The sequence below is a fragment of the Siphateles boraxobius genome, unplaced genomic scaffold, assembly GCF_051911475.1.
Source record: "Siphateles boraxobius isolate OS27281-9 unplaced genomic scaffold, OSU_SipBor_1 25, whole genome shotgun sequence".
Lineage (NCBI taxonomy): Eukaryota > Metazoa > Chordata > Actinopteri > Cypriniformes > Leuciscidae > Siphateles > Siphateles boraxobius.
Genome location: NW_027508866.1, coordinates 32671934 through 32685171, shown reverse-complemented (window position 1 = coordinate 32685171; position 13238 = coordinate 32671934). Strand labels below are relative to the sequence as shown.

The window sequence follows — 13238 nt, the reverse complement described above, 5'->3', positions numbered from 1 at the left end:
ATAAAATAAAATTAATATTTTATGTTCTGGGGAGAACTGGCCCTTCTTCATTCGGCAGTAGTACTTTTGGTTTGTGCAGTGTAATTCACAGAATTAGGTAGCCTAAAACAATATTTTGCCACCTAAAAGTTAAAGATGTTTTGTGCAGTTATTAAAGGTGTTAAAAATGAACTACCCCTTTCTCGTGTGTCTCTATCTCGGGGTGGCGGCGCGTACACTATGGTTGACCGAGTATTAACCGCTAAGGGCCTCGGTTAACGGTTAATGAAAAACTTGAAAACGTGCAGCCCTAATGTCAGGTAAATGTATCATTACAATTTCATAATCAATTCAAAGATAATCAATGCAAAACATCAAATGCTCTAGAACAAAGAGAAAAATCTCTCAGCCTCACAGAAAAGGCCGCCGCGAGCTCTCGCTGCATTTCATTATATAGACAATGGATATTTGCATTCAGAGGTAACATCTTTTGAGAACAGGAGGGCTTGACCATCCTCTTTGTGTGCATGTTAGCCTATCTCTAAACTCTTAAAAACCTTACCTTTTGTTTGCTTATTTGGAAATAAGACATTTGTACCAGTCGCACTGAGACATTTCGAATGATACTAAACATGTAATAGCCTAGGCCTACTCGATGATAATCATTCACATTTAGATTCTTGGGTGAGTTTGGGTAATCTCTGAAGAATGAGGGGGAGAAATGTAGATTAGGATGAGGGAGGTGAGGCCTTCGTCTCGATAGTGCACGAGGGGGAGTTGAGTTCAATATGTTAATTTCGTTCCCTAACTAGTTTTCCAGTCTTAAATGCTATTTTTCCAAATTCACGTTTCATGGTAGTCAAATATATTAATTTGAAAGTATAATTTAAAGTATGTTGAAACTAAAATGTTTATGTGCAAGAGGTGGGGTCTCCCAGTGACTCGAATCTTTCGAAAGATTCGTTCATTGAGACAAGAAAACACGTCGAGTTTACTCCAAGTCGTCGAGTAAAACAACTGTCTCCAAATCTACTAAGAAACTCCAGAAAGATTTTTCAACATCACACGAATTTCCCTCACAAATTACAACAAAGCAAACTTTGCCTATAATTTCCCATTCCTCTTGTTAACTAGCAAAAAATCCCCACGAACGTAGGCCATTCATTAGTTCATTCACGAAACACGAACGCGTTTAGAAACCCAGCAAAGAGGGCGTATTCGTTCAGTAGTTCCAACCAATCAAATATTCCTTCCACTGCTCGCAGTCGAACGCTATTGGTTCAAGCTTCAATCAGTCTTTGAAGGCTGGCTTTGAATTGATTGTGAACGAGAGTAGAGAACGCTTTTCTTCAAGGTCTAGTTCAAAAACACAATCCACCAAGGTGTGCAAGTAAACTGTGCGTAAAATGTGCCAGTCAATGTGCAAAGTTTATCTTGTGGTAAAAACGTACACATTTGCAAATTATTTGAACATTCTTTGATTACGTCTTATCAGATTAACATATACCACGACGTAGAAGGAGAATTGCATGTAGGCTACATAAAAGCTCGGCGGGCAGAAACACCGCATGCATGAGACCTAGCCTACAGTATGAAGTATGGGTAACTGCAACCATTTTTAAAATACTGGGCGTGGATGAGGGCTACAGGCTGGGGGACTGTCTTGTTTTATGAAACATATGGTTTGCAGATGTAGTGTAGACTAGAGGAACTTGCCTGTCCATCACTCTACTTCCGCATCAAACATGTGCTGTTGAGCACAACACTGAAGTAAATGCCATTTGCATTGGTTTGCATGTTTTAAACATTAACCTGACAGAAACATCTGACTGGGACACAGCAGCAGACTGCAGAGAGATCATATGGAAGGGAAACTGGACATGGATGATGTTTCTCCATCCCATCAGCATCAGCGGGGCGTGTGGAAATCCTTCCACGGGAAAGCCAAACTCACTGGCAGCCCCAAACTGGGCAAAAAGGACAGAAAGCAAGAAAGTGGGTTTTGGATATTTAAAAAGAAACGAACAAATCGTTTGGACCGAGCGATGTCTTCGTCACAACCCAATCTGCCCAGCGCAGCGACAGCTCTGGAAGGCGGTGACAGCGGGAGGACGCGCAGCGGCACGCCGGAGCAGAGTGACGGTGAGGCGGCAGAAGCAGCAGCGTCGCTCGGTGCGGAGATCCAGATGCTGAAAAGAACCGTCAGCTCCAAACCGTCACTCTCCCAATTGGTGCAGTCTCAACATAAACCTGCTCAGCAAGGGACCACATGCATTGATGATGCTGGGATGGATGGTAAAGAACAGGTCAAAAAAAGTGTGGTAAGATTTTTCAAAAAAGATTTTGGTCATTGCAATGCAGTAATAAGTGTTGGATGCAGTTTTTCGTTTCGTTTTTTATTGGATCCTATACAACTTGACAGCTAGTATGTCTACATTACATTTGCAGATGTTTTAGAAATCATTATATATATATAAATATAAATATATATATATATATATATATATTTTTTTTTTATAAAGTGAGTATTCAAAAGTGGAACAGATTTTTGGTAAATGTACTATGGATAACTGAGCCTTCAGGTATTTCTGATGCCACAGCTGACAGCCCTCCTAAATGTAAATGTATTCAAATCATATTTAATATAATTCCTATTTGACAGTGATTGACTTTAACTTTTAAGGTCATCAGTAAAAGTGAAACAATGAATGAGGCTATTTGAAAATATGTTGGGGGGCTATATAATATATAATAGGGGGTCTATTTTTCTGTGGGGTTATCCCATAGGACTATTTTTCTGGCACTATTCCTCAGCCAAACCAGCTATCTTAGTGTATGTGCACATGTAAACACCGTCCACATGCTTTCCGCACGAAAAACCCTGAGGTGCACAAACATGTACTAACTCTCACATAAACATTCTTGTTTCCAGCTAAACAAATCAATTGCAGTTTATTGAAATACAATAAATGAATTTCTGTTTATAGAAAGTAACAAATTACAGTCAGGCTTCTGTCGGAAACGTCATATTAGTTTAAACTGTTTTTGTAACCTGGTAGCTGTTTTGTTTCAGGCTCAAGGTGATCTGACACTCCTAACTAACTTGATCAAGGTGTGCAGGTTAATCTCGTCCACCTCAGCTTGACTGGCATGGTTCAGCTAGACACCATGTAAAACCAGGGTAACACATTGGCTAAAATCAGTTAGATGTTAAAGCTTGATCTCATCCACCATGATGATGTCAGAGATACATTTTCAGATTGGATTTAAAGGGCAATTGACTATTTGCCTCACCTTACCCGATGTCCCACTTTTGCTGAATCCAACGTCCAACTTTGAATACAATCAAGAAAAAACAGAACGATTTTGACACTAGTACTACTTTATTTTTTACATTGCAAGTCCAAATCTGGTGTCAATTCAGAACTCCTGGAATGCTCAGACAATCACTTTGTTGCATGCATACTTGTGTATATCCTTGCCCTTAGGGCACACCGTGGCAAGGATCTCTCACAGGAGCGACAGTGAAGGACAAGAGAGGACCAGACCTGGACATTTATGTTTTAAGGGGCTGCCATTCTTCTACTTTCATTTTGTGTTTATTTATTTTGGAATCGCAGTTGAACTTTCGCCGGTTCCGGCCTCTTTCTTCCCTTATCAGCATACCTTGTTACATACACATTTTTAACATTTGATTTTATGCACACCTGAATCAGGTGTTTCTGTGCATGTCCATTTTGACATCTGTACATGCAAAGTGATGTCTTTGCATAGTCAAACTCATTTCAGATTCCCATCCACACAAGAACGAGCTTGTAATTCTTTAGAACTACTAAAATAGTCAGCTTTTTTTCCACAAAAATATAAAAATAAATAGCTACCTGTACTGTGCTATACTAGCTGGGACTAGTCACAGCACTTGCATTTTGTTGGACTATTGTTGGATTGAATGCTTCTATTGTTCTCCTCATTTATAAGTTGCTTTAGATAAAAGCGTCTACTAAATGATTAATGATGATTTTCTTTAAAAACCTGTGAAGTTTGGCCATGATGTTGCCAAACGTCAAGTTATGTTGGCACTGTGTAGTTAGTTGCCTGAGGGTGTTTGCCAAGCTGGTTTGCAAGAAGAATGATGTTGAGTTTTTTTTCTACAAACTGTTAGTTTAAGTTATGTTGGCCCTGTATAGTTAGCTGCCTGAGGGTGTTTGCCAAGCTAGTTTGCAAGAAGTGCCTAAAAGTTTAAGACACATTAACTCAGGCTTGAAGCCAAACAGTGAGGTTTAGGTTGTCGACTCTCTCCAGCTGCAGAACTGAATTGCATTGGTTATTTTCTTTTTATTGGTGGTCTATTGGTGGTCTAATGTGCATCAGAGTTTAAGATCAGCAAATACAGATTAAAGAACGTTTGTAGATTTTGTTCTCCCACTGCTAGACATAATTGAAAACAGAAGAAAGTTTGCTTAAAGGGATAGTTCACCCAAAAATTAAAATTAGCTCAAACTCTGGTCGTTCCAAACTTAGTAATTTCTCTGTTCTGCAGGACGTGTTCTTCAAAACATCTGCTTTGTGCCTTAGAAGAAAGAAAGTCGATTCCACTTAGTCCACTTTAGACATTCTACTAAGTAAATTTGCAACTACATGTCAACTAAATATCATTGGAGTAGTATTAGACGGTTAGGTTAGGGTTAGTAGAATAAGTTGAAATGTACTTACAAAGATACTTAGTCAGTAAAGAATGTCTGTTGGCGAATCATGCGATCGACCAAAACGTTTCTTAATACCAGGTGTAAACATGGCCTTATATTGACATGTAGTTGTAAAGTTACTTATACAGTTAGTAGAATGTCTGAAGTGGAATATCGCTAAAGTGTTACAAGAAAGTCGGTTTGGAATGACATGGAGGTGTGTAAATGTTGACAGAAATTTCATTTTTGGGTGATCTATCCCTTTAAATATTTACATAATTGAAAAATCCTGTCCTGAGCTATAAACAAGAAACCTCTGAGCTATAAAGTTTGGCTAGTCATTGAAGTTTGGTATACATTAAATTTTCTGTATGTCCTTCCCAATCCATTACATCACTGGCTTAACAGCCACCAACAGTGCAGCTGAGATCAGAGTCAAACAACTGAAAAACTGAGTTCCTCTGGACCATATAGGCTCTCTCTTTACTCCATTACATGTCTGGACTTGTCAAACAGTCTTGGTATGGAGGTGCCTGAGCTTTCTTTGTGGTTAGATTTCCGAGGAAAGTGTTCTAGGAGGTTTGAAAGACAGCATCATGTTTTTTTTTAAAGAAATCTGTTTCGTATTAGTGGCACTTTGCCATCTCTCTGTGACTCCAGATCTGGCAACTGAGACAAGCTACTTGGATCAACTCCTCTACAATTCCCGTCACTCGTAGGAGTGAATTTTAGCATGTTGACACTCGCTAAGTTTCTTTAACTGTGTAAATTCATGGTATGTGGGAATTGCAGTTATGCTGAGCTGCAAGGTTTCTACAGTCATGGAAAACCTGGTAGTAGAAAATTACCTTGAAAAAAACATGAGGTAAATCTGAATATGAATTTAATGAACTGATTATTTATAAATATATATATATATATATATATATATATATATATATATATATATATATATATATATATATATATATAAAAAAATTCCTTAGTTTTTAAGATATTCTTTTTATTTTTATATTTTATATATTAATAATACTTTTTTTACAATCATTTGTCCAAAATAATTTGAGCAATTTCTATGAACTCGAACCATTTTCTAACTATATTGTTCTTAGGACATTAATCTCATACAGTTGTTTCGCCACTTTAAGGTTAGTATGAGACAGTGGGTTGGTTGAGAATCATATCCACAACTTTTTTATAAACAGTTAACGTTCACTGACATGATAGTGTCTGACTGCTCAGGGCCTAAATGCTACATATCAGACATGCATGGAACAACATAAAACTGATCATGTTTCTTGCCTTACAACACCTCATACAAGTGCATTTTGCACACATCCTCTGAGGCCCCAATAATGGACCCATACTTTCCATGTTTAAAGGCTGCTTTTCAAACAGGAAGTGGCTCTGTAATTTTTACCACCATAGTGCCAACCGCTTCATCTTCCGGTTAATCCCCTTGCCGTTGTTATTCTGAAACATTTTCTCTTGCCTAAGTTCAATCATCATGACTACATAGGCTACTAATATCCAACTGTATCCGTATCCCATTGCACTAATGCAGATTTGCATAAAGGACGGACGCTGTCACTCATTTTGAACGATTTCTGGTTGCTTTGTTGCTCCAAATCGTTACTGTTAAGTCAGGGCTCAACATAAAAAAAAGTCTCCACTGGCCCCCAGGGCCAGTAGATCAGCATTTTGCTGGCCCCTTCTACATTTTTACTTGCCCTGAAAGAAATATAAGAAATATAAGGAAAAGCACTTTTCCATTAAACTGTATTTATTGTATACTTCAGGATTCATTTTTCTTGTCCCCTCACAATGACAGTAAACTAATTACATTACATGAGTGATGATTAACGTTACATAGGCCTATTTTCACTTAAAAATGGCGAAATTAGACAAAAGTATATTAGTTTGCCTGATTATTTTTGTCATTCGTTTAACATTTATCACTTAAAAAATCTGTCAATGAAGAAAAAATGAAGAACGTGCTGAATCTGATTCTATAACAAGACTGAAGCGAACACGAATTATGCATTTTGCATAACGGCTCGGTCGGCTTTTGTTGGACATTTCCGGCAAACGAAAGAGTACATGCCCTCATCACCTTTCTCCACCCAGGTGTACTGTGTTTTCCATGACACTAGGAATTAGAGCTGGGCGATATGGCCAAAAAAAATTATATCTCGGTATTTTTTGGTTAATTGGCGATATACGATAAATACTGTATATTCGGTAGCCTACTTTCTACGTTTCTATTTGAATAAAGAAAATCTGTATTTATTAAAAAAAAATATATATATTTCACATCCTGCTCAATGATATCCAAACAATGTTGATATTGAAGGATAAACAAACATAGGGAATGTAATGTAGGCTATGCAATATATTATGTGCAAAAAGGTGGTTAAAATCACATTACATTTTAACATTGTAACATTACAATCTAAAAACAAAAATATTGCTTTTGTTTTTAAAATTACTAAAGGCTAAACTAAAAATGAAAATAAAAACAAAAGCACAAACTAATTAGGCCTATATTAGTTTGCATTTGATTACCCCATTATAATGGTCACTTTCATAAAAACATACTTGTAGATTTTAAAATTCCACATATGGCACATGTATTGTCTCCAACAACAAATATTTTAGCAGTATGTTTATTTTAGTCAGAATTATTGCGCTACTATTCTGTATTGTGCTCGTCTGTTTGGCGCGCATTCGCGCGGCGGCGCTCATTAACGGAAGCTTGAATATTAGCGGAGATTCACTTGCAGAAGCTCGTCCTCTCCTGACAGTGAAATGGACATATTTGTTTGACTTTCTAATATTTACAGATGGAGAATATACCTGTGAAATGTAAGTTAAGCACGGAGGAAAGCACCACGTCTCAAACGCATTAAACAGCGCAAGTATTAAATCTGTCAGTCAGCAACAGTAGGCCTATCAGAGTATCTGACAATGCAAGCTGCTTTAAACTTGTTAACTAACGTTATATCTTACCAGCTATTTTGAAGCGCTTAGTACAATTTGTCCTAAACATGACACAAGCTTATATTATGTTCTTTCACTGCTGGAGCTCACACTGCGTCCTCCGCTATTTTTCAGATGTGCTCGTATCAAACTACTGTATCGCGGGCCAGTGACTGGCCAATCAACTAGCCCGACATACTCTTTTACTGGCCCCGGGCCATCGGGCCATTGCTTATGTCGAGCCCTGCGTTAAGTACAAAAAGACAGTTTGTGTCTTAATTATGAAAATAACTTGTGTTTGGGCTGTCACGCTCACACTGTTTTTACTTTATGGAGAAAAAGGGATCTTATTATGAGATTTTGATACATAGGCACAATCAACACGAGCTTGTACAAACCTCAAAGAAGATTTTGAGTGCAGCGGTTGATGTGTTTTATTGGCTGGCACCATTTTTCATTTCAGTGTCTTTCTCCTTAGGAGATCTGCTCTTGTAATTACCTCATAGCGGAGATGAAACAACAGGTTTCTTTTCTTACAAAGATACTCAGTAAATAATCTTAGACAGATCTTATAGGAGAGGGATGGAACTAGGGCTGAACGATTACTTAAAATCAAAATTAAATCCTGACATGGCTTAGTGTAATTATCGAATTGTAAAGGCTGCGATTTCCTTAAATAAATAAACACACTGCGTTTTTCAGAGCGAAGTGTGGCACTGTGTTCTTTTACACTCAAGCAGTTCATGATCTGGTGTTTTTAGTGTGCGTTTAGTTTGGCTCACTTAGCATGCATCTGGGAAGACAACACGCACCAACCATCTTCACAAACTTGTAATGAGAAGCGCTTATAAACCAACTGCTGTCAACAAAAGAGAAGCTTTAAGGCCAGATTTACTAAATCGGTCAAATTAAAGAACACAGACATAGCTGGATCATTTCCATAATGACCAACACAATCTATCAAGACCAGCGCAAATTAGTGTCTGGTTTAAGACATGCTTTTTTTGGGCGATAAATAATGGCGCAAATGCCAGTAAATTGACAAGCGCAAACATTCGTGACGTGAATCATCTTACATGATTCATTTAAATACTCTCCTCCTATAAACTTTGCGTCTAAAATGGAAACTCCTATAAGGTCAGCGGCAAAAATAACGCTAGTTTTTCACTGCATGTATTTAGTAAATCCGGACAGTAGTTTTTTAACGGCAAAAGAGTGTTTGCACTGGTGCAAGTTGTTAGTAAATCTGGTCTTTAAAGGTGCAGTGTGTGATTTTTACATAGACAGTAAAAGAAATGGACACAGCGACCCCATTGATTTCAGCGGAGAAGACTGAAACCCGATTATTGCACTTCCTGCCTGACGGCTGAGCGACTGCGCAGGCTCAAACTGAGATTGACGACAGTCTGACAGTTGTAAATCTTCTAGTAGCTGTGCCAAGACAAATCTGAATCACCTAATTCCTCAAAAACGTTGTTGAAATATTTTGTCCCGTTGCTTTTATGGACTATCTATGGACTTCTCCCTTGACTTTCTGCCTCTATGTCCCCCCGAATTGCCTCATAGACAGTAAAAGATTGCCTGCGAGCTTCTCCTCCTGTCTATACGGTAATGTCTCTATTGTGCGACAGAAAGTCGCGTGGTTATGACGCAATCGTTAGCCTATTTTTACAAAAACGGCTTCTACGGGGCCATAACGTAAGATACAAAGTAATGGAGCCTTTTATACATTTTTGTGTTTCTTTATAAATAGATAATGGACAAATGAAGCCTTGTCGGCAATGGTAGAAACATGACGAGACAATATGTCGACCTCCACAGAAGGGGGAGCCCCCGGTTATGGAGATATAAATGTCTCATTCTAAGGTATAAAAACATAATGGTTCATAATGGAAGGTCTTTATACACCATTGAAAACATAGTTATGGATCTTATATTGCATTTCTGTCAATAGATCCTCAGAAATATTATACATTGCTTTAATGTCTACCTGCGGTTCAAAATAAAAAAAATAATTTTATCTGAAAAATCCCAGTAAGATTCTTTTTACCCAAATCATGCATCTATTGGTGAAATCAATATAATTCGATTTTCAGGTGTGAGTTTGGCACAGGACTGTTTGACTGACCAATCAGCAGATGAGGAGACAAAATATGTCATTCATTATCTAGAATTCTGTTTGTTGATGGTAGTGGAGCAGAAATATTGAGATGTTATCCCAGATATTGTTGTCTTTTGAAATGCAGGAAGATAAATATTGGATTTATACATTTAAATTAGCCATCAGAACATCCTTATCGTCACAAACATGGTACCAGGATGTTGTTAAGGGAATTCCCATGTAATAAAAATATTCTATATCCTTATTTTTGACAATCCTGTCACTAAACAGGATGTTAAATACGCCCTGAAGGCCAGCCATGCAAATCACCTGCTTTCAGCTGACACTGCAAACACATTTAGTGTGTGACAGAAATGTGTTTTCACCTCATCACTTGCTCAAGGGCAAAAAGGGGAAGGGGAACTTTTCATTGTGTGTAGCGCTTGTCAAATAGTGCCTGTGTGTAGATGTGACATAATTAGTGGTGCTTTGTTTTTTTAAAGACCTAAAATACTATACTTTGCCACGTAACTCGTTCCGCACCATTTGTGCTACAGACATGAATTTAGCCTCAAATCATTGAGGAAGAGGAAGAGGCTTGTTGAGGTTGTTGAGGTGTGCTAATACTTTTCTAAATAATTAGACCTGCGGTTTTTACTTGATGACTTATTGAAGGGTGATAGACCAGAATATCACAGAGACTTGTAGGTGGACACTTTTGACCTGGGCCAGTAAACAACTACCCTAACAACATCTTAGTTACCACATAGAACATCCAAGCAACACCTTAGCAACCACATAGAACACATCCAGAACACTATATTCAAGCGTTTTTTCAATTTAGATATTTAGACATTTATTTATAAAAATTATTTAACACTTTTTCCACAGATCCCCTAGCCCCCAAAACCTTTGCTATATTCTACAGTTTTAGTGGCATTTCATTTTTTCTACTTATAATGGTCAAGGTTTCTTGCTCTTTTATTTTCCCTGTATCTACTTGCATTTAAAAAATAACACTGTTTTCCTTTGATATGGCTTTTTTAGATGACTTTGGTTTTCAAGTTGGTGTCTTCAAGGACACAATAATAATAGTTTATGAATCCACAATTTTTCAGACCAAACCATTATAGGCTACATAACAACACATTACTTATTCTGATGTGTTGACATCACACACACGCAGTGCTTCACTTCCTTCACAAATATAGCCACTGACAGCAAACAGCTATAAGGGTGTGCTCACACTTGATTTCCATTACACGAGAGTAGATGTTAAAACTTCATGCGGATTTGTACTCTGCTTTCGCCAAGATAAGCACCAACTAAGACGTAGCTTTACAGTAACCTATGCTTCTCCATCCATTTACGCTTCTTTCCAAATGGTGATGTGAATCTCCTTCTGCCTGGTGTTAATAGTATTTGCACCCACAACGGCTGCAACCACAGTGCGGTCCCCTCATGACAACCACCTGGATTGAGCAGAGTAGGGGACATCTCTAGGGTCCTCAAGTGGGCACCTTCCATCCTCAGTGTTTCGTCGACTAGCCCACGACACCTCAAGAGGGCTCGACAGTGACTCTGGCATCCCAGGGTCACCCCCCTCCATCCCCCACTCAACTCAGCCCAGCTTACTGACCTTTACATCCCTCCTGCTGCTGAGACTGCTCCTTTGACCTAACCACAATCTCTCACAACCTCTCCACAACCCGAACATACGCGCCAACCCGTTTGACTAAGGCTGTCGAGCCCCACTGCCTACGTTAAAGCGGTCAGTGGCAACGGTTCCCTTTCAGTCGATAACGTCAGACGTAGTCGACGGTCGACTGAATGGGGATCTCGCTAGAGAGCCTATCCTCTTCGAGTACTATTGAACGAGCCAATGTAATTGGCGTGCGTGATTCGCATCACACACTCCGCCCCCGCGGCACGGGTATAAATACGGAAGTGGATGCACGCACTAGTTGCCTTTCGCTTCGGAGCCGATCGTTTGATGTCTCTGAGAGTGCTGTTGTCTACAACGAGCGAGTGTGTCAGTGTTCTTCAGGAAGACTCTCCCAGTGCTGGTGTTCTACAGCGCGAGTGCAGCGGTGATCGCGAGCTTTGAGCTCTCAACTGCTGTTTTAACAGCAACAAATTTCTAAATGTTTGTGTGTGTTGATGGCTGGTTAGAGGGCGGAAAAGTGAGTGCTTCACTGTTTCAGTTCTCTGTTCAGTGTTGCCGCGGTCATTCCCCTGTGTGCTCCGGCACTGGTGACGGTCCTATTTTCCGGTCAGTGGCAACGGTCAGTGGCAACACGGGTGCGTTTGCGTCTTTTTCAAGATGTCATTCCGCCCGTGCGTTTCTGGGTGCGGTCGTTCCCTGTCTCTCTCTGATGGTCACAACTGTTGTGTCACGTGTTTGGGCTTACAGCACGCTGAGACAGCTTTTGTGGACAGCTCATGTTTTCACTGTGGGAACATGACTGTCGCAGTGTTGAGGGCGAGACTCGGTTCGGTTCCTGGTCTCCCCAATTCCCCAGGTTGGGCTGGTCGGCGACGCAGTGGAGAACTGCATCCAACAGTTCTCTGCCGCTCAAGCGCAGACGGAGGTCATTCGGCACATCCTGCCCCGGTGGCCAGCTGCTGCCTCCACCTGCCGCCGGTGGCAGCTCCTCCGCCTGCTCGTCGCCGTGGGCGTTCCCCTGCCGCCGCTCCTGCTGGGCCTCCGCAGCAGCCTCCACCCAGGCCTCAGTATGGAGCCAGCCGCAGTAGAGACGCCCAGCCCGCTCCAGGCGCTGCCAAGCCAGGTGGCAAGCGACAGCGAAAGCATTCCGGAGCGGGCCGCCCAGGAATGGATGAGATGCTCTTGGAGTGGCACGATCACTCCCTCCCCCCGGGTGAGGGCCGGGTGGAGCCTTTTGTTTGTGTGTGTCTGTTCCGCCGCTGGCTCCCTAAAAAAAAAAAAAAAGCGGAGCAAGCGGTACCGACACTTCAAAGAGAGAGCAATTTCATCTGTTCCTGGGTCCCAAGAGGGCCAGTCTGGCGGGTGTGACCCTGTATAGCCTTACACCCCTCAGCTCCCCCTTGGTCGCCAGCAGGCAACTTGGTGCGTTCGAGGACCCGGTCATCCACCTTCTCACGCGCCCCCTGCCGCTTGTGGAGACAGGTAAGTTTTGCACAGCACACTAACACCACTCTCTCTACTTTGCTGCCCCACCTCAGGCTCGGCTACCCCGCTCAAGTCAGTGATAATCATCACATTAGGTGTTGAGCAGACGTGCTCCTGAAAATTCAGTGATATTCATCACACCGAGTGTTGAGCAGTGCTCCTGACTTGTTTGTGCTTATCTTATCCTGATGGCGAAGGATTTGATATAGGCGCTCCTCCAGCCGGTACGAAGGCCAGTTGTAAACTCGTTCTTCGTGCTACTAGGTGGTGGGTCGTGACCATCTTGGCCCAAGATCGGTCTGCAGCTCAGACCTGAAAGACATGTGCTTCAGATATCTACCTT

At 40.7% G+C, this 13238-nt stretch overlaps 1 protein-coding gene across 1 annotated transcript in view; it reads left to right on the top strand.

Annotated features, from left to right (window-relative positions):
- The first annotated feature begins 1651 nt into the window (after positions 1-1651).
- The window catches only part of mctp1b (multiple C2 domains, transmembrane 1b), a 49415-nt gene continuing 37828 nt past the window's right edge, over positions 1652-13238 (top strand). Inside the window, exon 1 of the mRNA XM_077243594.1 lies at positions 1652-2300. Within this exon, the coding sequence (XP_077099709.1) occupies positions 1842-2300 (459 nt within the window). The 5' untranslated portion in view covers positions 1652-1841. The remainder of the gene's footprint in view (positions 2301-13238) is intronic.